The sequence below is a fragment of the Phyllobates terribilis genome, unplaced genomic scaffold (genome assembly GCF_046119375.1).
Source record: "Phyllobates terribilis strain yellow unplaced genomic scaffold, ASM4611937v1 Scaffold_2__4_contigs__length_985480577, whole genome shotgun sequence".
Lineage (NCBI taxonomy): Eukaryota > Metazoa > Chordata > Amphibia > Anura > Dendrobatidae > Phyllobates > Phyllobates terribilis.
In genome coordinates, this window is record NW_027362762.1 from 984709886 (window position 1) to 984731946 (window position 22061).

At 52.5% G+C, this 22061-nt stretch overlaps 1 protein-coding gene across 2 annotated transcripts in view; it reads left to right on the plus strand.

The window, feature by feature from the left end:
* Nucleotides 1-22061, plus strand: part of RECQL4 (RecQ like helicase 4) — a 153533-nt gene that overhangs the window by 55580 nt on the left and 75892 nt on the right. For both annotated transcript variants that reach the window (XM_073668821.1, XM_073668820.1), the window contains exons 15-18: nt 4180-4363; nt 4478-4755; nt 6740-6877; nt 8588-8762. In XM_073668821.1, coding sequence (XP_073524922.1) covers nt 4180-4363; nt 4478-4755; nt 6740-6877; nt 8588-8762 — 775 coding nt within the window. The remainder of the gene's footprint in view (nt 1-4179; nt 4364-4477; nt 4756-6739; nt 6878-8587; nt 8763-22061) is intronic.

The window sequence follows — 22061 nt, forward strand, 5'->3', positions numbered from 1 at the left end:
CGCTCGCTCTCGTCCTCCTCCTCCTCGCTCGCTCTCGTCCTCCTCCTCCTCGCTCGCTCTCGTCCTCCTCCTCCTCGCTCGCTCTCGTCCTCCTCCTCCTCGCTCGCTCTCGTCCTCCTCCTCCTCGCTCGCTCTCGTCCTCCTCCTCGCTCGCTCTCGTCCTCCTCCTCCTCGCTCGCTCTCGTCCTCCTCCTCCTCGCTCGCTCTCGTCCTCCTCCTCCTCGCTCGCTCTCGTCCTTCTCCTCCTCGCTCGCTCTCGTCCTTCTCCTCCTCCTCGCTCGCTCTCGTCCTTCTCCTCCTCCTCGCTCGCTCTCGTCGTCGTCCTCCTCCTCCTCGCTCGCTCTCATCCGTCCTCCTCCTCGCTCGCTCTCGTCCTTCTCCTCCTCCTCCTCGCTCGCTCTCGTCCTTCTCCTCCTCCTCGCTCGCTCTCGTCCTTCTCCTCCTCCTCCTCGCTCGCTCTCGTCCTTCTCCTCCTCCTCCTCGCTCGCTCTCGTCCTTCTCCTCCTCCTACTCGCTCGCTCTCGTCCTTCTCCTCCTCCTCCTCGCTCGCTCTCGTCCTCCTCCTCCTCGCTCGCTCTCGTCCTTCTCCTCCTCGCTCGCTCTCGTCCTTCTCCTCCTCGCTCGCTCTCGTCCTTCTCCTCCTCGCTCGCTCTCGTCCTTCTCCTCCTCGCTCGCTCTCGTCCTTCTCCTCCTCGCTCGCTCTCGTCCTTCTCCTCCTCGCTCGCTCTCGTCCTTCTCCTCCTCGCTCGCTCTCGTCCTTCTCCTCCTCGCTCGCTCTCGTCCTTCTCCTCCTCGCTCGCTCTCGTCCTTCTCCTCCTCGCTCGCTCTCGTCCTTCTCCTCCTCGCTCGCTCTCGTCCTTCTCCTCCTCGCTCGCTCTCGTCCTTCTCCTCCTCGCTCGCTCTCGTCCTTCTCCTCCTCCTCCTCGCTCGCTCTCGTCCTTCTCCTCCTCCTCCTCGCTCGCTCTCGTCCTTCTCCTCCTCCTACTCGCTCGCTCTCGTCCTTCTCCTCCTCCTCCTCGCTCGCTCTCGTCCTCCTCCTCCTCGCTCGCTCTCGTCCTTCTCCTCCTCGCTCGCTCTCGTCCTTCTCCTCCTCGCTCGCTCTCGTCCTTCTCCTCCTCGCTCGCTCTCGTCCTTCTCCTCCTCGCTCGCTCTCGTCCTTCTCCTCCTCGCTCGCTCTCGTCCTTCTCCTCCTCGCTCGCTCTCGTCCTTCTCCTCCTCGCTCGCTCTCGTCCTTCTCCTCCTCGCTCGCTCTCGTCCTTCTCCTCCTCGCTCGCTCTCGTCCTTCTCCTCCTCGCTCGCTCTCGTCCTTCTCCTCCTCGCTCTCGTCCTTCTCCTCCTCGCTCTCGTCCTTCTCCTCCTCGCTCTCGTCCTTCTCCTCCTCGCTCTCGTCCTTCTCCTCCTCGCTCTCGTCCTTCTCCTCCTCCTCCTTGCTCTCGTCCTTCTCCTCCTCCTCCTTGCTCTCGTCCTTCTCCTCCTCCTCCTTGCTCTCGTCCTTCTCCTCCTCCTCCTTGCTCTCGTCCTTCTCCTCCTCCTCCTTGCTCTCGTCCTTCTCCTCCTCCTCCTCCTTGCTCTCGTCCTTCTCCTCCTCCTCCTTGCTCTCGCTCTCGTCCTCCTCCTCGCTCGCTCTCGTCCTCCTCCTCGCTCGCTCTCGTCCTTCTCCTCCTCCTTTCTTGCTCTCGTCCTTCTCCTCCTCCTCGCTCGCTCGCTCTCGTCCTTCTCCTCCTCCTCGCTCTCGTCCTTCTCCTCCTCGCTCGCTCTCGTCCTTCTCCTCCTCCTCGCTCTCGTCCTCCTCCTCGCTCGCTCTCGTCCTCCTCCTCCTCGCTCGCTCTCGTCCTCCTCCTCGCTCGCTCTCGTCCTTCTCCTCCTCGCTCGCTCTCGTCCTTCTCCTCCTCCTCGCTCGCTCTCGTCCTTCTCCTCCTCCTCGCTCGCTCTCGTCGTCCTCCTCCTCCTCGCTCGCTCTCATCCGTCCTCCTCCTCGCTCGCTCTCGTCCTTCTCCTCCTCCTCCTCGCTCGCTCTCGTCCTTCTCCTCCTCCTCGCTCGCTCTCGTCCTTCTCCTCCTCCTCCTCGCTCGCTCTCGTCCTTCTCCTCCTCGCTCGCTCTCGTCCTTCTCCTCCTCCTACTCGCTCGCTCTCGTCCTTCTCCTCCTCCTCCTCGCTCGCTCTCGTCCTCCTCCTCCTCGCTCGCTCTCGTCCTTCTCCTCCTCGCTCGCTCTCGTCCTTCTCCTCCTCGCTCGCTCTCGTCCTTCTCCTCCTCGCTCGCTCTCGTCCTTCTCCTCCTCGCTCGCTCTCGTCCTTCTCCTCCTCGCTCGCTCTCGTCCTTCTCCTCCTCGCTCGCTCTCGTCCTTCTCCTCCTCGCTCGCTCTCGTCCTTCTCCTCCTCGCTCGCTCTCGTCCTTCTCCTCCTCGCTCGCTCTCGTCCTTCTCCTCCTCGCTCGCTCTCGTCCTTCTCCTCCTCGCTCGCTCTCGTCCTTCTCCTCCTCCTCCTCGCTCGCTCTCGTCCTTCTCCTCCTCCTCCTCGCTCGCTCTCGTCCTTCTCCTCCTCCTACTCGCTCGCTCTCGTCCTTCTCCTCCTCCTCCTCGCTCGCTCTCGTCCTCCTCCTCCTCGCTCGCTCTCGTCCTTCTCCTCCTCGCTCGCTCTCGTCCTTCTCCTCCTCGCTCGCTCTCGTCCTTCTCCTCCTCGCTCGCTCTCGTCCTTCTCCTCCTCGCTCGCTCTCGTCCTTCTCCTCCTCGCTCGCTCTCGTCCTTCTCCTCCTCGCTCGCTCTCGTCCTTCTCCTCCTCGCTCGCTCTCGTCCTTCTCCTCCTCGCTCGCTCTCGTCCTTCTCCTCCTCGCTCTCGTCCTTCTCCTCCTCGCTCTCGTCCTTCTCCTCCTCGCTCTCGTCCTTCTCCTCCTCGCTCTCGTCCTTCTCCTCCTCGCTCTCGTCCTTCTCCTCCTCGCTCTCGTCCTTCTCCTCCTCGCTCTCGTCCTTCTCCTCCTCCTCCTTGCTCTCGTCCTTCTCCTCCTCCTCCTCCTTGCTCTCGTCCTTCTCCTCCTCCTCCTTGCTCTCGTCCTTCTCCTCCTCCTCCTCCTTGCTCTCGTCCTTCTCCTCCTCCTCCTTGCTCTCGCTCTCGTCCTCCTCCTCGCTCGCTCTCGTCCTCCTCCTCGCTCGCTCTCGTCCTTCTCCTCCTCCTTTCTTGCTCTCGTCCTTCTCCTCCTCCTCGCTCGCTCGCTCTCGTCCTTCTCCTCCTCCTCGCTCTCGTCCTTCTCCTCCTCCTCGCTCGCTCTCGTCCTTCTCCTCCTCCTCGCTCTCGTCCTTCTCCTCCTCCTCGCTCTCGTCCTTCTCCTCCTCCTCGCTCTCGTCCTTCTCCTCCTCCTCCTCGCTCTCGTCCTTTTCCTCCTCCTCCTTTCTTGCTCTCGTCCTTCTCCTCCTCCTTGCTCGCTCTCGTCCTTCTCCTCCTCCTTGCTCGCTCTCGTCCTTCTCCTCCTTGCTCGCTCTCGTCCTTCTCCTCCTCCTCCTTGCTCGCTCTCGTCCTTCTCCTCCTCCTCCTCGCTCGCTCTCGTCCTTCTCCTCCTCCTCCTCCACCTCGCTCGCTCTCGTCCTTCTCCTCCTCCTCGCTCTCGTCCTCCTCCTCCTCGCTCTCGTCCTCCTCCTCCTCCTCCTCCTCGCTCTCGTCCTTCTCCTCCTCCTCGCTCTCGTCCTTCTCCTCCTCCTCCTCCTCCTCGCTCTCGTCCTTCTCCTCCTCCTCCTCGCTCTCGTCCTTCTCCTCCTCCTCCTCCTCCTCCTCGCTCTCGTCCTTCTCCTTTTTCCTCCTCCTCCTCCTCCTTGCTCGCTCTCGTCCTTCTCCTCCTCCTCCTTGCTCGCTCTCGTCCTCCTCCTGCTCGCTCTCGTCCTTCTCCTCCTCCTCCTCCTCCTCCTCCTCGCTCGCGTCCTCCTCCTCCTCGCTCGCTCTCGTCCTTCTCCTCCTCCTCCTCCTCCTCGCTCGCTCTCGTCCTTCTCCTCCTCGCTCGCTCTCGTCCTTCTCCTCCTCCTCGCTCTCGTCCTTCTCCTCCTCCTCGCTCTCGTCCTTCTCCTCCTCCTCTTCCTCGCTCTCGTCCTTCTCGCTCTCGTCCTTCTCCTCCTCCTCCTCCCTCACTCCCTCCTCCACCTGGTTCGGGCTCGCTCTCGACCACCACCACCTCGTTCAGACTGTCTCCTCTTTCAGGCTGTCGTCAATCTCTTGAGAGAAAAGCGATTTGGAAGTTTGGCGTCCATAATTATCTATTGTACACGGCGCGAGGAGACCCAGCGGTTGGCAGCCGTGCTGCGCACCTGCCTGCAGGGAGTCACTGTGACTAGAACAGAGGATGGTGGTGGTGATACCTCCCTGGACAGGAAGAAGATACAAGGTGAGATATATGGCGCCCCTATAACTGGCTCAGGGGATGTAGTGGTGGGGGTGGGGTCCGGCTGTCGATGCTCACATGATGCAGCACTGCAGTGATGGTAAATTTTCTGCACAGCCAAGAAGAAGATTCGGCGGCCCCTGAAGTGGATGGCTGACTCGTACCACGCTGGTTTGTCTTCTGCTGAGCGCCGCCGGGTGCAAAACAACTTCATGAGCGGCCAGCTGCGGATTGTTGTGGCCACCGTGGCCTTCGGGATGGGCCTGGACAAGTCTGATGTCCGGGGAATCATTCACTACAATATGCCTAAAAACTTTGAGAGCTACGTCCAAGAGATTGGAAGAGCCGGACGAGATGGCAAAGATGCCCACTGTCACCTGTTCCTGGACCCCGAGGTGAGAGCGCAGCCCTGTACACACAAATCCGAACTCCTCCGCACGGGCCAAGGGCCACATTTGTTTGCATTTATTTTTTACAAACTTGTTACATCTTCTCCAAAATGAGGAATTGTCTAAGCTGCTTCAGTCGGCCAAAATTTTGGTGTAAAATATATTCTTGGGTAAGCCGACCAAGAGGCGTTGCGTAGATGCTCCGAATTTGTCACCTGGCGTTAGCACTGCGGTAAATCTGCTGCATCAAATGTAATTGTAAGCTGGTGAAATGTAAGACCCAAATGTACTCACCCCCAACACTGGAAAGAACGGAAAAGTGGTGCCATTCTTGAAATCACAGGGCGGAAGGAGACGTTAGTGGTCTGCAATGATGAAAAATGGAAATGTCACTACCTCTGGAGTCTGAGCCTCGTGCAAAAATCCTGGCACCTCCAGCTTCAGCTCCAATCACTGATGTTATTAATTGTTGTTTGAGGAAGGTTCTGCCGCTGAATGCAGTCATTGACTGGTGATTACACAAGAGCTGCAGCTCTCCGGACTTGTCTCCATCGAGGACTTACATAGTTTATAAGGCCGAAAAAAGACAAGCGTCCATCCAGTTCAGCCTATTTCTTGTGCACTGCAGCTATTCCGCAGCGTTGATCCAGGGGAAGGCAACAAAAAACCATGCGGTATAGGCCAATTTACATCATTGAGGAAAAATTCACTTCCCGACACCAATCTGGCAGTCAGATTAAATCCCTGGATTAATTAACTAAGCATAAGATGTAATTTTATTGTTCTCAAGAAAGGCGTCCAGGCCTCTCTTGAACTCATTAAGTGAGTTGGACATCACCACTTCCTCTCCCAGAGAGTTCCAGAGTCTCACGGCTCTGACCATAAAAAATCCCCTTCTATGCTGGTGCAGGAACCTCCTTTCCTCCAGACGCATAGTGTGCCCCCTCGTCTTTGTCACCATCCTTGGTATAAACAGGTCATGGGAGAGATCTCTGTACTGCCCCCTGATGTATTTATACATGTTTATGAGGTCTCCCCTAAGCCTTCTCTTTTCCAACGTAAATAGGCCTAATTTTGACAACCTCTCTGGGTATTCTAGTCCCTCCATTCCCTTTATTACCTTAGTCGCCCTCCTTTGTACCCTCTCTAGCTCCAATAGGTCTTTCCTGATCACCGGAGCCCAGAACTGTGCACAATATTCTAAGTGCGGCCTTACCAGCGCTTTATACAGAGGAAGAACAATGTTCTCATCATATGCCCCTATTCCTCTTCTGATGCATGCCATGACTCTATTTGCCTTCGCAGCTGCTGCCTGACACTGGGCACTCCAATTTAATTTGCTATTAACCAAGACGCCCAGGTCCTTCTCCATGTCAGATTTCCCCAACGGTTTCCCATTTAATATGTATGGGTGACTGCTGTTTTTCTTTCCCATGTGCATGACCTTACATTTATCGGCATTGAACCCCATTTCAATTGGACTTCATTGGTTGGTGATTACACAGGAGCTGCAGCTCTCCGTACTTGTCTCCATCGAGCACATCAGGGACGTCATTGGTTGGTGATTACACAGGAGCTGCAGCGTCTCTGGACTTGTCTCCATCGGGGACTTCGATGGTAAGTGATCACACAGGAGCTACCGGCAGCGCATCCTAAGGATTTGTACATTCGGCTTCAGAACCTCCCTCAGACGATGATTAATAGCCTCAGTGACCTGAGCCGAGGCCAGAGGTGCCAGGATTTCTGCACGAGGCTCAGACTCCGGACTGGAGAATCGGGATGTTATGTGATGATGATGTCTCCATTCTTTCATCATTTGCTCATCAATGACATCTCCATCCTGGGATCTCCAGAATATCACCACTTTTTTTTCTTGATGTTCAAGGTTAAGGAGTGTGTGATGTATGTGAGAGGGAGGCGGGGTGGGGGTATTTAGCGGTCGGTTGATAAGTTTGATGGGTTCTAACACTTCTATCATGTTTTTCTGCAGTCACAGGATCTGGATGAGCTCCGCCGCCATGTATACTCTGACTCCGTAGATTATTATACAGTGAAAAAGCTTGTACAGAAAGTTCTCCCTGCTTGCAGGTGTCGTGAGTTGCAAAATAAGCGGACAGTCCTGACAGGGGTAAGCAGACTTGAGTGCACTGAGCGGGGTGAGCTGTGGAGTAAGCGGGGCGCACTAAGTGGAGTGAGCTGACACTTGGGTGAGCTGTGCAGTAAGCGGGGGACACTGAGCGAGGTGAGCTGACACTTGGGTGAGCTGTGGAGCAAGCGGGGTGAGCTGACACTTGGGTGAGCTGTGGAGTAAGCGGGGGACACTGAACGGGGTGATCCGACACTTGGGTGAGCTGTGGAGTAAGCGGGGGACACTGAGCGGGGTGATCCGAACCTTGGGTGAGCTGTGGAGCAAGTGGGGTGAGCTGACACTTGGGTGAGCTGTGGAGCAAGCGGGGTGAGCTGTACTTGGGTGAGCTGTGGAGTAAGCGGGGGACACTGAGCGGGGTGATCCGACACTTGGGTGAGCTGTGGAGTAAGCGGGGGACACTGAGCGGGGTGATCCGAACCTTGGGTGAGCTGTGGAGCAAGTGGGGTGAGCTGACACTTGGGTGAGCTGTGGAGCAAGCGGGGTGAGCTGTACTTGGGTGAGCTGTGGAGTAAGCGGGGGACACTGAGCGGGGTGATCCGACACTTGGGTGAGCTGTGGAGTAAGCGGGGGACACTGAGCGGGGTGATCCGACACTTGGGTGAGCTGTGGAGTAAGCGGGGGACACTGAGCGGGGTGATCCGAACCTTGGGTGAGCTGTGGAGCAAGTGGGGTGAGCTGACACTTGGGTGAGCTGTGGAGCAAGCGGGGTGAGCTGACACTTGGGTGAGCTGTGGAGCAAGCGGGGTGAGCTGTACTTGGGTGAGCTGTGGAGTAAGCGGGGGACACTGAGCGGGGTGATCCGACACTTGGGTGAGCTGTGGAGTAAGCGGGGGACACTGAGCGGGGTGATCCGACACTTGGGTGAGCTGTGGAGTAAGCGGGGGACACGGAGCGGGGTGATCCGACACTTGGGTGAGCTGTGAAGCAAGCGGGGTGAGCTGATACTTGGGTGAGCTGTGGAGCAAGCGGGGTGAGCTGACACTTGGGTGAGCTGTGGAGCAAGCGGGGTGAGCTGACACTTGGGTGAGCTGTGGAGTAAGCGGGGTGAGCTGACACTTGGGTGAGCTGACACTTGGGTGAGCTGACACTTGGGTGAGCTGTGGAGTAAGCGGGGTGAGCTGACACTTGGGTGAGCTGTGGAGTAAGCGGGGTGAGCTGACACTTGGGTGAGCTGACACTTGGGTGAGCTGTGGAGTAAGCGGGGTGAGCTGACACTTGGGTGAGCTGACACTTGGGTGAGCTGTGGAGTAAGCGGGGTGAGCTGACACTTGGGTGAGCTGACACTTGGGTGAGCTGTGGAGTAAGCGGGGTGAGCTGACACTTGGGTGAGCTGACACTTGGGTGAGCTGTGGAGTAAGCGGGGTGAGCTGACACTTGCGTGTACCGTGGAGTGAGCAGGTGGCACTGAGCGGGGTGAGCCGACACTTGGGTGAGCTGTGGAGTAAGCGGGGGCACTGAGCAGGGTGAGCCGACACTTGGGTGAGCTGTGGAGTAAGCAAGTGGCACTGAGCGGGTGATCTGACACTTGGGTGAGCTGTGGAGCAAGCGGGTGGCACTGAGCGGGTTGAGCTAACACTTGGGTGATCTCCATTGTGAAGTGAACCCTCTGCTCCTGGTTACCTCGTCCTTTGACCAGCAATGCCTCCTGTAGACGGCTGGCATCTTCCATTCACTCATGTTTTCTGTCAGGGCTCCGAGGTGGACGACTCTGAGATGTTGGATTTCTTGGAGCAATGTGAAGGAGGAGACTGGGAAGAAAACGCAACACCTGCTGGAAAGGAGCCAGTGGAGCGTGTGTGCCACGGCCATGAGCGAGCGCTCCCAATAGAGGAGACGGTGCAAGCACTGGACGTCCGAGAGGAGAGTAAGTAACTAAGCGTCTTTCATCATGTGAGGCCGGGGCCGGTAAATGCTAAATGTTTGTGATTCCAGTATTACAAAATTGTGTGGCAGTTCCTTCCTTCTAGAAGAGGATTCAGCCATCTACTCCAAGCGATACCCGCAGAATAGACCAGGAGATGAGCGAGAGGAGGGAGCAGCCGTCTCCGCCAAGAGATGCCTGCAGAATAGACCAGGAGATGAGCGAGGGGAGGATGCCGCCGTCTCCTCCAAGAGAAGCCCTCAGAATAGACCAAGAAATGAGCGAGAGGAGGGAGCAGCCGTCTCCTCCAAGAGATGCCTGCAGAATAGACCAGGAGATGAGCGAAAGGAGGGAGCAGCCATCTCCTCCAAGAGAAGCCCTCAGAATAGACCAGGAGATGAGCGAGAGGAGGGAGCAGCCATCTCCTCCAAGAGAAGCCCTCAGAATAGACCAGGAGATGAGCGAGAGGAGGGAGCAGACATCTCCTCCAAGAGAAGCCCTCAGAATAGACCAGGAGATGAGCGAGAGAAGGATGCAGCCGTCTCCTCCAATAGATGCCCTCAGAATAGACCAGGAGATGAGCGAGAGAAGGATGCTACCGCCTCCTCCAAGAGATGCCTGCAGAATAGACCAGGAGAGGAGGGAGCAGCCGTCTCCTCCAAGAGATGTCTGCAGAATAGACCAGGAGAGGAGGCAGCAGCCGTCTCCTCCAAGAGATGCCTGCAGAATAGACCAGGAGATGAGCGAGAGGAGGGAGCAGCCGTCTCCTCCAAGAGATGCCCTCAGAATAGACCAGGAGATGAGCGAGAGGAGGGAGCAGCCGTCTCCTCCAAGAGAAGCCCACAGAATAGACCAGGAGATGAGCGAGAGGAGGGAGCAGCCGTCTCCTCCAAGAGAAGCCCACAGAATAGACCAGGAGATGAGCGAGAGAAGGATGCAGCCATCTCCTCCAATAGATGCCCTCAGAATAGACCAGGAGATAAGCGAGAGAAGGATGCAGCCATCACCTCCAAGAGATGTCTGCAGAATAGACCAGGAGAGGAGGGAGCAGCCTTCTCCTCCAAGAGATGCCTGCAGAATAGACCAGGAGATGAGCGAAAGGAGGGAGCAGCCATCTCCTCCAAGAGAAGCCCTCAGATTAGACCAGGAGATGAGCGAGAGGAGGGAGCAGCCATCTCCTCCAATAGATGCCCTCAGAATAGACCAGGAGATGAGTGAGAGAAGGATGCAGCCGTCTCCTCCAAGAGAAGCCCTCAGAATAGACCAGGAGATAAGCGAGAGAAGGATGCAGCCATCTCCTCCAAGAGATGTCTGCAGAATAGACCAGGAGAGGAGGGAGCAGCCGTCTCCTCCAATAGAAGCCCACAGAATAGACCAGGAGATGAGCGAGAGGAGGGAGCAGCCGTCTCCTCCAAGAGATGCCCTCAGAATAGACCAGGAGATGAGCAAGAGGAGGGAGTAGCCGTCTCCTCCAAGAGATGCCTGCAGAATAGACCAGGAGATGAGCGAGAGGAGGGCGCATACATCTCCTCCAAGAGAAGCCCACAGAATAGACCAAGAGATGAGCGAGAGAAGGATGCAGCCGTCTCCTCCAAGAGAAGCCCATAGAATAGACCAGGAGATGAGCGAGAGAAGGATGCAGCCATCTCCTCCAAGAGATGCCCTCAGAATAGACCAGGAGATGAGCGAGAGGAGGGAGCAGCCGTCTCCTCCAAGAGAAGCCTGCAGAATAGACCAGGAGATGAGCGAGAGGAGGGAGCAGCCGTCTCCTCCAAGAGATGCCCTCAGAATAGACCAGGAGATGAGCGAGAGGAGGGAGCAGCCGTCTCCTCCAAGAGATGCCCTCAGAATAGACCAGGAGATGAGCGAGAGGAGGGAGCAGTCGTCTCCTCCAAGAATAGAATGGGAGATGTGGTGCTCCGGATACATAGAGAAATATGGAGGGGAAAAAACTCAAAAAACACATAAAAGAAAGAACAAAATAAAAATAGTTTATGAAAAATGCAAGGCTTTTGCATCCAGCCTCTTGGTGTATAGAGCTTGTCAGGCTGAACAGACCCTTTATTATTTAGTCAGTTACTGCTGGAAGCAATGGGAAGCGGTCTATGCCCATACGTAATAGATTAGCCCTAGAGGCCTATGAATCACTGTAATGAGCAGAACATGAGGCTCCTTCCAGATCTGTATGGTCCTCCTGCAGAGATGAACACAAACGTCCATGTATATGACAAGGTGAAGAGCAATGGCCCGACTGCATGCACAGTACTAGTGGTTATCCCCTTGTGCATGCACAACGGGGGCTCGGAGGCTGCAGAAAGCGGAGTCCTGCACAGTCTACATCAGTGAATGGGATGAGGGACGGAGACCAGACTGGTTGCACCACACTGGGGAGACTGTCAGGGTGCAGGGTTGTATATCTGATAAGATTCCTTCATGTTTAATGTTTATCTACGGTGACGGTCACAACTCGTCTGCTCCAGTGGGGTCACTTTACCCATTATGCTTAGTAGATAAATGGCGTGAAAACAACAACAACAACATTTTTTGTACTTTGCCTATGTCCGTTCATGCGAGATCATAAAGTTTTATTGTGCAGCCGACATTGAAGACCGTATATGTGATTCTGACTAATACTTATTGCGTCGTCTACTATTGGCTTTTATATATTGGGCTTTATCATCTTCTACCACATTTATTTTTTATAATTTTTCACATCTGTTTTCTGCGGTTTCCTCACTTGATCTCTTGCATGTTCTTACTTTGTTGAGAATATTATTGCTCTAACAGTGACACCTCTAAAAAGTAGAGCAATATTACAATTTGAGAGTCTTCAGTGGTTAATACCACACTTTCAGTAAGCCGTGTCCTCATCAGGCTCAGTATGCTGGTAACAAGCAGCCGCTCTGGAGACTCCTCCGTGTCCTCATTAGGCTCAGTATGATGGTAACAAGCAGCCACTCTGGAGACTCCTCCGTGTCCTCATCAGGCTCAGTATGTTGGTAACAAGTAGCCGCTCTGGAGACTTCTCCGTCTCCTCATCAGGCTCAGTATGCTGGTAACAAGTAGCCGCTCTGGAGACTCCTCCGTCTCCTCATCAGGCTCAGTATGATGGTAACAAGCAGCCACTCTGGAGACTCCTCCGTGTCCTCATCAGGCTCAGTATGCTGGTAACAAGTAGCCGCTCTGGAGACTCCTCTGTGTTCTCATCAGGCTCAGTATGATGGTAACAAGTAGCCGCTCTGGAGACTCCTCCATCTCCTCATCAGGCTCAGTATGCTGGTAACAAGTAGCCGCTCTGGAGACTCCTCCGTGTCCTCATCAGGCTAAGTATGATGGTAACAAGTAGCCGCTCTGGAGACTCCTCCGTCTCCTCATCAGGCTAAGTATGATGGTAACAAGTAGCCGCTCTGGAGACTCCTCCGTGTCCTCATCAGGCTAAGTATGATGGTAACAAGTAGCCGCTCTGGAGACTCCTCCGTGTCCTCATCAGGTTCAGTATGATGGTGTGAAGACCCGGGGTCTTCTGTGGGCGTAAAACTACTCAAACGTTATTGAACCACAAAGCAGACAATAAACGATCAGAACAGTCCCAGCAATTACCCAAGATGGTGCAACTTTACACAGTCCTTACCCTTCCTCTGGCCCGCCGAGAATAGAGTATCTGCGATTTCGGGGCTTCCAGGGCCGACTACCCCCCCACCAGTGGCACCCCGCTTTTGGCGGGCCCCCAAAGAGAGAAGATCACGACAAGCTTAGGAAACTAGCCGAGAGCAGTGAAGTCTGGGGCCAGGTGACCTGATTGTCCCAACCTGGATTCTTTAAAACGTCTGAGGGTCCAGCAATGGTCAATGGAGCCGATCTGTATTCCTCCAGCTGGGGCCGAAGTCCCCTAAGCTGACATGCTGTAGAATGACACCGAATAGAGGCAGAGACCGATTTTTTTATAGATCCATAGTTGTCCTTGCAGCCATCATTCACATGTCAAGGGTCAGGGATCAAGGTGTAAGGGGCCCCTGACTCATTGTTTGCGTATTATAGCAAACCATACAAGTTGATAACATGCTTAATCAGCATATTATCACAGTATTGCTCCATGTCGCTATCTTGCAAGATTTGCAGCGAATAGGTTGCAGTACATCTCAACTCAAGTGTCAACATTCAACATTATTCAAACAATAGTCTGTGTTAATCAACCAAAGTAGAACAACAATGCAAAAGTCACCATGAAGATAAAGCATATAGCTCCTGGCTTACTGAAGTTGTCTGGCATAATTACAAAGAAAAGCTGTGTCATTGTTACTGTAAAAGTCAGAAGGCCGGTAAAACCTAGGATTTACCGGTCAATCTGGACATTTACCAGAAGGCCGTCGGTAAAAGCTCAAAATGAAAAGTAAAATTGGACTTTTACGGGTGAAGTCTTGGTAAATGTTAACATTTCTCAACAGCGTTGGTAAAAGTCAGATGTATTCCATATAAACGAACGATTTTTGACTTTTACCTGGGCGAATTGGTAAATCTTTACATTTACCAGCATGTGTTGGTAAAACTGCGCTTACAACCCTTCTCAGCTACATTTACCAAGAAGCCGTGGTAAATGTTCACATTTACCAACTGCGCTTGGTTAAAGTCAGATGTTCCATCTTCACACCTGATATTTCTGACTTTTACCACGCTCGACGGTAAATGTTACCATTTACCAAGACTTCACAGGTAAAAGTCCAATTTTACTTTTCATTTTGAGCTTTTACCGACGGCCTCGGTAAGTGTCCAGATTGACCGGTAAATCCTAGGTTTTACCGGCCTTCTGACTTTTACAGTAACATCATCACAATCCTCCCCCTTCTTAATTAGCTCCAGAGACTCCTGGATCCTGTGGTGGGTTGCTGCTGACGGGGATGCCAGATGTAATGGGCTTCCGATCATCCTTCTCCTCTTGTGTGGACAGTCCATCAGTGTCCTTGAAATATTGAGAAATATTGAAAATACTCCTTCTCCCCCTATTATAATTATGGAAGAAGTCTTTCTTCCAAGCTCCTCTTCACCCCTTCCTTATCCACCATTTGTCCCAAGAAGAGAGCTCTGTCTGTATACAATAAAGTGGAGGAATGCGGACTCTCATTCTGGGGTCCAGATGAGATTGCGGGCATATCTTTTGGTGGTGAGGTCAGTGAGGGGCTTTGCTATGGAGCTGTAATTGGGGATAAACTTTCGATAATAGTTTGCGGTCCCTAGGAATGCGCGTACCTGTTTTCCGTTGGCTGGGCGAGGCCACTGGGTAATGGCTTCTACTTTTGCTGGTTCGGGACGAATGCACCCACTTCCCACCCTAAGTCCCAGGTATAGTACCTCGGCCATCCTCATCTGGCATTTGTCGGGTCGGATGGTAAGCTGGGCTTTGGCTACCCTCTGCAGCACCTGGAACACGTGCTGAAGATAGCGATGTCATCCAGGTAGGACTGGGCATACCCTTGACATCCCTCTAGTAACTGGTCCTTCCTTTGGAAGGTAGCCAGGGCATTCTTCATCCCAAATGGCATGCTAGTAAATTCATACAGGCCAAAAGGGGAGATAAATGCTGACTTCTCTTGAGCCTCTTTTGTGAGTGGGATCTGCCAGTATCCCTTGCTCAAATCAATGATCGATATGAACCAAGATCCTCCTAATTTGTCTAGTAGTTCATCCACCTGAGGCATGGGGTAGGCGTCTGTAACTGTGACCTCATTGAGTCGCCTCTAGTCCACACAGAAGCAAGTACTGTTGTCTTTCTTGGGCACCAACACTACATTGGCTGCCCATGGGCTATGGGAAGGAAATATGACCCCCATATTCAACATGTCATCCACTTCGGCCTTTATCACTGCCAACACTGGAGGTGTTACCCGGTAGGTAGGTTGTCTGAGAGGAGTGGCTACCCCTGTGGTGACATGATGCTGGACTAGGGGTGTTCGACCAGGCCGACTTGTGAACAGTGAGCCATATGTTCCAAGCCGTCTTGTTAACTGCTGCCTCTGTGATAGACCAAGCCTCTCTCCCAACGGGACATCTGTTACTCCCATTCCCATTTTGGATTCCACTAATAAGTCAGGGATCTGGTCCATATCTGGGTCATCTAAAGGGGGACAGCAAACTGCTAAATTGGTAACTTCCCTTTCCGCATAAGCTTTTAGCCTGTTGACATGATAGGTCCGTTCACGTACACCTGCTCGATCCAGGGCCACGGTGTAGTCAGTCTCCCCGCATTTCCTAGTTATGGTGAATGGACCAACTCACATAGCTACAGCTTGTTTTTGCGTACTGGTACTAGTACTAGAACCTTCGGTCCACAGGTAAATTCTCAAGAGTCTGGCAGCACGGTTGTAATACCGTTGTTGCCTTTCCTGAGCTACTTCGAAATTCCCATGGGCTAAGGCAATGAGGTACTTCATTTATTCCCTAAACTTTTGGACATACTCCAGAATGGAAACCTCTTCTGTGGGGAAAGTGCCCTCCCAACTCTCCTGTACTAAATCCAGTGGCCCTCGCACTTTTCGGCCGTACAGCAATTCTCAAGGAGAGAACCCGGTAGAATCCTGCGGCACCTCCCGGTAGGCAAACAGGAGCTGCTGCAGGTTTTTCTCCCAGTCTCCTCCCTCGGACACCAAATATGGACTAATGAGCTGCTTGCGCATCCGTTGAAACGCTCACACAACCCGTTAGTTTCGGGATGGTATGGGGTGGTATGCATGGGGCGGACCCCATGTTTCACCCAGAGGGTCTGAATCGGCTTGCTTTGGAATCTGGTCCCCTGGTTGGTCCACACCTCCTGCGGAAACCCTACTCGACTAAAAATGTCCATTATAGCTTGAGCCACGCGCTCTGCATCTATGGATGACAGTGCAACAGCCTCCTGATAGCGGGTGGCAAAGTCGACCAGGGTGAGGATAAACCTTTTTCCGTTGCAGCTGGGGACAGCTAAGGGTCCCACTAAATCGATGGAAACCCTCTTAAATGGCTCCCCTATCAAGGGCATGGATTGGAGTGGGGTACGACAGGGTGCTCCCCCTATCCATTGACAAACCGGACAAGAGGCTTGGTATTTCCGCACTTCTTAAGCGATCCTTGGCTAAAAGAAACTACGTAGCAGATGGGCCCGCGTCTTTTTGACACCTATATGCCCAGCTGCAGGGACGTCATGGGCCAAGCGCAAGAGTTTGGGTCGGTACTGCTGGGAAACCATAAGTTGATGTACAGTACAGATCAAAAGTTTGGACACACCTTCTCATTTAAAGATTTTTCTGTATTTATTTGAGTATGAAAATTGTCCATTCACACTGAAGGCATCAAAACTATGAATTAACACATGTGGAATTATATACTTAACAAAAAAGTGTGAAACAACTGAAAATATGTCTTATATTCTAGGTTATTGAAAGTAGCCACCTTTTGCTTTGATGACTGCTTTGCACACTCTTGGCATTCTCTTGATGAGCTTCAAGAGGTAGTCACCGGAAATGGTCTTCCAACTACCTTGAAGGAGTTCCCAGAGATGCTTAGCACTTGTTGGCCCTTTTGCCTTCACTCTGCGGTCCAGCTCACCCCAAACCATCTCGATTGGGTTCAGGTCTGGTGACTGTGGAGGCCAGGTCATCTGGCGTAGCACCCCATCACTCTCCTGCTTGGTCAAATAGCCCTTACACAGCCTGGAGGTGTGTTTGGGGTCATTGTCCTGTTGAAAAATAAATGATGGTCCAACTAAACGCAAACCGGATGGAGTAGCATGCCGCTGCAAGATGCTGTGGTAGCCATGCTGGTTCAGTATGCCTTCAATTTTGAATAAATCCCCAACAGTGTCACCAGCAAAGCACCTCCACACCATCACACCTCCTCCTCCATGCTTCACGGTGGGAACCAGGCATGTAGAGTCAATCCGTTCACCTTTTCTGCGTCGCACAAAGAAACGGTGGTTGGAACCAAAGATCTCAAATTTGGACTCATCAGACCAAAGCACAGATTTCCACTGGTCTAATGTCCATTCCTTGTGTTCTTTAGCCCAAACAAGTCTCTTCTGCTTGTTGCTTGTCCTTATCAGTGGTTTCCTAGCAGCTATATTACCATGAAGGCCTGCTGCACAAAGTCTCCTCTTAACAGTTGTTGTAGAGATGTGGCTGTTTGTAGAACTCTGTGTGTCATGGACCTGGTCACTAATCTGAACTGGTGTTAACCTGCGATTTCTGAGGCTGGTGACTCAGATAAACTTATCCTCAGAAGCAGAGGTGACTCTTGGTCTTCCTTTCCTGGGGCGGTCCTCATGTAAGCCAGTTTCTTTGTAGCGCTTGATGATTTTTGCAACTGCACTTGGGGACACTTTCAAAGTTTTCCCAATTTTTCGGACTGATTTACTTTCATTTCTTAAAGTAATGATGGCCACTCGTTTTTCTTTACTTAGCTGCTTTTTTCTTGCTATAATACAACAGTCTATTCAGTAGGACTATCAGCTGTGTATCCACCAGACTTCTGCACAACACAACTGATGGTCCCAACCCCATTTATAAGGCAAGAAATCCCACTTATTAAACCTGACAGGGCACACCTGTGAAGTGAAAACCATTTCCGGTGACTACCTCTTGAAGCTCATCAAGAGAATGCCAAGAGTGTGCGAAGCAGTCATCAAAGCAAAAGGTGGCTACTTTGAAGAATCTAGAATATAAGACATATTTTCAGTTCTTTCACACTTTTTTGTTAAGTATATAATTCCACATGTGTTAATTCATAGTTTTGATGCCTTCAGTGTGAATGTACAATTTTCATAGTCATGAAAATACAGAAAAATCTTTAAATGAGAAGGTGTGTCCAAATTTTTGGTCTGTACTGTACATGGGACCAGGGTCTCTCGGGGCAGGATGCGGGCTTTTCCCGATATAACAGTCCATTCTCCCATGTATACACCTCCACTTGATTTCTTTCCCCACGTCGAGCAGCTGCACTGCGGGAAAGCTGTAGGGTGGGGTCTGTGAGTTGGGCTTCCCTAAAGGCTTTGCGATTTGTCTCCCCCCATTCAATGGACACAGTCTTGTCAGGGGTACTCACTGCCACCGGCTCAGAGGTGGATGATGGAAGCTTGGGATGTGGGTTCTCCTTGGGAGGAGTGGCAGAAGGATCCACATCAGAAAGTTGCTTGGCTGCGGGTGATGACTGTGACTAATTGGCTGGACAGTCCTTGGCCTAGGTCTTTCCCCAAAATAACAGGTGTCGGGAGGCTGTCCATGAGTTCCACTTCGACCTCTCCCTGGTCGGTACCCCAGTCCAACTGCACACGTGCTAGAGGAATGTCCGAGCACTGACCTCCAGCCAGGGAGATGGTCACTTGGCGGCCGGGTAAATAGTGTTCTGGTGGGACAATATCTGGGCTAACCAAGGTAATGGAAGACGCAGTGTCCCGAAGTCCCTGGGCCTGGATATCACCGACCTTGACTGGCTGGATGTGGCGATTAGAGGTTTGCTGGTGTAGGGTGGCCAACCCGCCGCAGAGTATGGACGGGATATACCACTTCCTCCGCTGCTGGTGTGTCCTGGGGGTAGCGTCCCTCAGACCTGGCTGGCTTGCTTTGGCAGATTTTGACTGGCTGGGCTGGCAGGCGGGCTTCAAGCATGGGGCCCCGACTCTGGGGGCAAACTTTGGCCACATGTCCAAGGCGTCCGCATGTATAACAGCGCTGTGGGTTGGGCAAATCAAGGGTACTGTTGGTGACCCTTGGTCCTGGTGGGTTTTCTGCTGGGTAGCCGGTCTAATCTTTGGGTGAGGGGTCTTCTGGGATCGTTGTGCATATCAGGTCTCCAGCGGGGTCGATTGACTGTAAACTCATCGGCCAATCGGGCTGCTTGCTCTGGGGTGTCGGGCTTCCGGTCCGCTACCCACTCTCGTATTTCTGGGGCCCCTTTTCTCCATAAGTTGCTCGAGCATGATCAAGTCCCTTAGGGCAGCAGCGGAGTGGGCAGCTCTATCGTCGAGCCAGCAGTTGCAGTGTCGTCGGAGTTGACTGCCAAATTATACATATGAGACCCCTTGGCAAGACCATGTCCTTAAGTTAGTGCGATATCTCTCTGTTGTAATTGTAAAAAGGGCCAGCAGAGTGTCCTCAATAGTTCCATAGTCAAGACAGTCCTGAGGCCCAAGCGACCGGGCAGCATCCCGTGCCAGGCCAGTCAAACTAGTCCACAGGTATTTAGCCCAATCAGCTGTGGGTACCTGGTGCATCAGAGTCTCAAAATCTTACAGATGTTCATCGACTTCAGTGTTGGACTCATTAAACACTGGCACATCTCTGTAGCGGAGATGAGTTCCTTGGTGGGGAATCCTCATGGGGGTAAGGCCCGGCGCTGGCGTTGGGGATACTGGAACTCCCAAAACTGATGACATAACACAAGCCCTTTATCCACTTGAGGCTCCAGGTCCTAATGCAGCCAACAACTCCTGGGTTCGGGCTGCTGGGGACTGGGTTGAATCCAGACCGCCACTGGGTCCTTACCCTGGCAGTTCCTCTGGGTCCATCTCAGTGGAGTTTTCTTCGTCCTCCACGACGTTCTGGGCATCCCAAAGGACCAATTCCTTGATCAAATCTGACAGAGTGTCGGAGACCCAGTATTCAATCTGTCGAAGCTGGCATAGCTGTAGTTGTGGTTTCTTGTTGCGGCTATACATCCTCTCTGGTCCTCTTCCCAATCCCGGACTGGTGGGGTTGGACATAGTGGCGTCCGAAACCTGCTGGGTATGTCTCACCTACAGTCTGCTGGGTCTGTCTATATGCCTCCCTGGTTGTGGAGCTCTTTGGATGTTGTGTGCTAACACCTGTCCCCTGCAGCTCCCCCAGATCTGCTGGGCTGAGTAGCATCTCACCACTGCCACTAATATTTCCGTCGGCGTAACACTACTCAGACAACACAGGGTGCGGGTAAAACAGCGCGGCAATACTTTATTGAACCACAAAGTGGACAATAAACACACACAACAGTCCCAGCAAATACCCAAGATGGTGCAACATTACACAGTCCTTACCCTTCCACTGGCCCGTCGAGAATAGAGTAGCTGCGATTTCAGGGCTTTCAGGGCCGACTACCCCACTAGTTGCACCCCGCTTTTGGCGGGCCCCCAAAAAGAGAAAAAAATGACAAGCTTAGGAAACTAGCCGAGAGCAGTGTAGTCTGGGGCCAGGTGACCTGATGTCCCAATCTGTATTCTTCAAGACGTCTCTGAGGGTCCAGCAATGGTCAATGGAGCTGACTGAAGTCCCTTAAGCTGACATTCTGTAGAATGACCCAGAATAAAGGCAGAGACCCTTTTTTTTTATAGATCAGTTGTCCTTGCAGCCATCATTCACAGGTCAAGGGTCAGGAATCAAGGTGGAAGGGGCCTCTGACTCATTGTATAAGCATGTTATCAACTTGCATGATTTGCTATAATACGTAATCAGCATATTATCACAGTATTCCTCCATGTCCCTGTCTTGCAAGATTTGCAGAGAATGAGTTACAGTACATCTCAACTCAAGTGTCAACATTCAGGATTATTCAAACAATAGCCTGTGTTAATCAACCAAAGAAGAACAACAATGCAAAAGTGAATATGAAGATAAAAGCATACGGCTCCTGGCTTACTGAATTTGTCTGGCATAATTAAGAAGAAAAGCTGTCATCACAGATGGTAACAAGTAGCCGCTTTGGAGACTCCTCCGTCTCCTCATCAGGCTTTTTTCTTAATTATGCCAGACATACTTTCTGATGGCCAAGAGCAATATACCTGTATTTTTATGTTGAATTTTTTAACCTGTGTTCTTTGGTTGATTAACACAGACTAGTGTTTGATAAGTGATTATCTGTATTTGGTATGTAACCCATTCTTATGTACAGCGCCATGCAATCAATGGCGCTATATAAATTAAGAAGAAGAATCCTGAATGTTGACACTTGAGTTAAGATGTACTGCAACTCATTCTCTGAAAATCTTGCAAGATAGGGTCATGGATCAATACTGTTAGATAATATGCTGATTACGTATTACAGTCAAGAGAGTTCTTGATTTGCCGAGCAATGGAGGACAACCTATGTAAGTTGATTAAATGCTCTAACAATGAGTCATGAGCTCTTTCCACATTCATCCCTGACCCATGACCTGTGAATGATGGCTGCAAGGACAATTGTGATCTATAAAAAGGGGGTCTCTGCCTCTATTCAGTGTAATTCTACAGTATATCAGCTTAGGGCACTTCGGCCCCAGCTGGAGGAATACAGATCGGCTCCATTGACTATTGCTGAACCCTCCGACATCTTGAAGAATCCAGTTTGGGACAATCAGGTCACCTGGCCCCAGACTTCACTGCTCTCGTCTAGTTTCCTAAGCTTGTCGTTGCCTCCTTTCTTTGGGGGCTCGCCAAAAGAGGGGTGCAACTGGTGGGACTAGTTGGCCCTGGAAGCCCTGAAATTGCAGATGTTCTATCCCAGGCGGGCTAGCGGTAGGTTGAGACTTCGTAATGTTGTACCATCTTGGGTATTTTCTGGGACTGTTCTGTGTTTATTGTCCGATTTGTGGTTCAATAAAGTATTGCCACGCTGTTTTACCCGCACCCTGTGTTTGAGTAGTGTTACGCCCACGAAAGACCCCGCGTCTTCACAGCTGGTAACAAGTAACTGCTCTGGAGACTCCTCCGTTTACTCATCACAGTGGTTACTTGTTACCATCATACTGAGCCTAATAAGGACACGGAGGAGTCTCCAGAGCGGCTACTTGTTACCAGCATAGTGAGCTTGATGAGGAGACGGAGGAGTCTACAGAGCAGCTGCTTGTTACCAGCATACTGAGCCTGATGAGGAGACGGAGGAGTCTACAGAGCAGCTACTTGTTACCAGCATACTGAGCCTGATGAGGCGGAGGAGTCTACAGAGCCGCTACTTGTTACCAGCATACTGCGCCTGATGAGACGGAGGAGTCTCCAGAGCGGTTACTTGTTACCATCATACGGAGCCTGATGAGGAGACGGAGGAGTCTACAGAGCGGCTACTTGTTACCATCATACTGAGCCTGATGAGGAGACGGAGGAGTCTACAGAGCGGCTACTTGTTACCATCATACTGAGCCTGATGAGGACACGGAGGAGTCTCCAGAGCGGCTACTTGTTACCATCATACTGAGCCTGATGAGGACACGGAGGAGTCTCCAGAGCGGCTACTTTTTACCATCATACTGAGCCTGATGTGACGGAGGAGTCTACAGAGCGGCTACTTGTTACCAGCATACTGAGCCTGATGAAGAGATGGAGGAGAATACAGAGC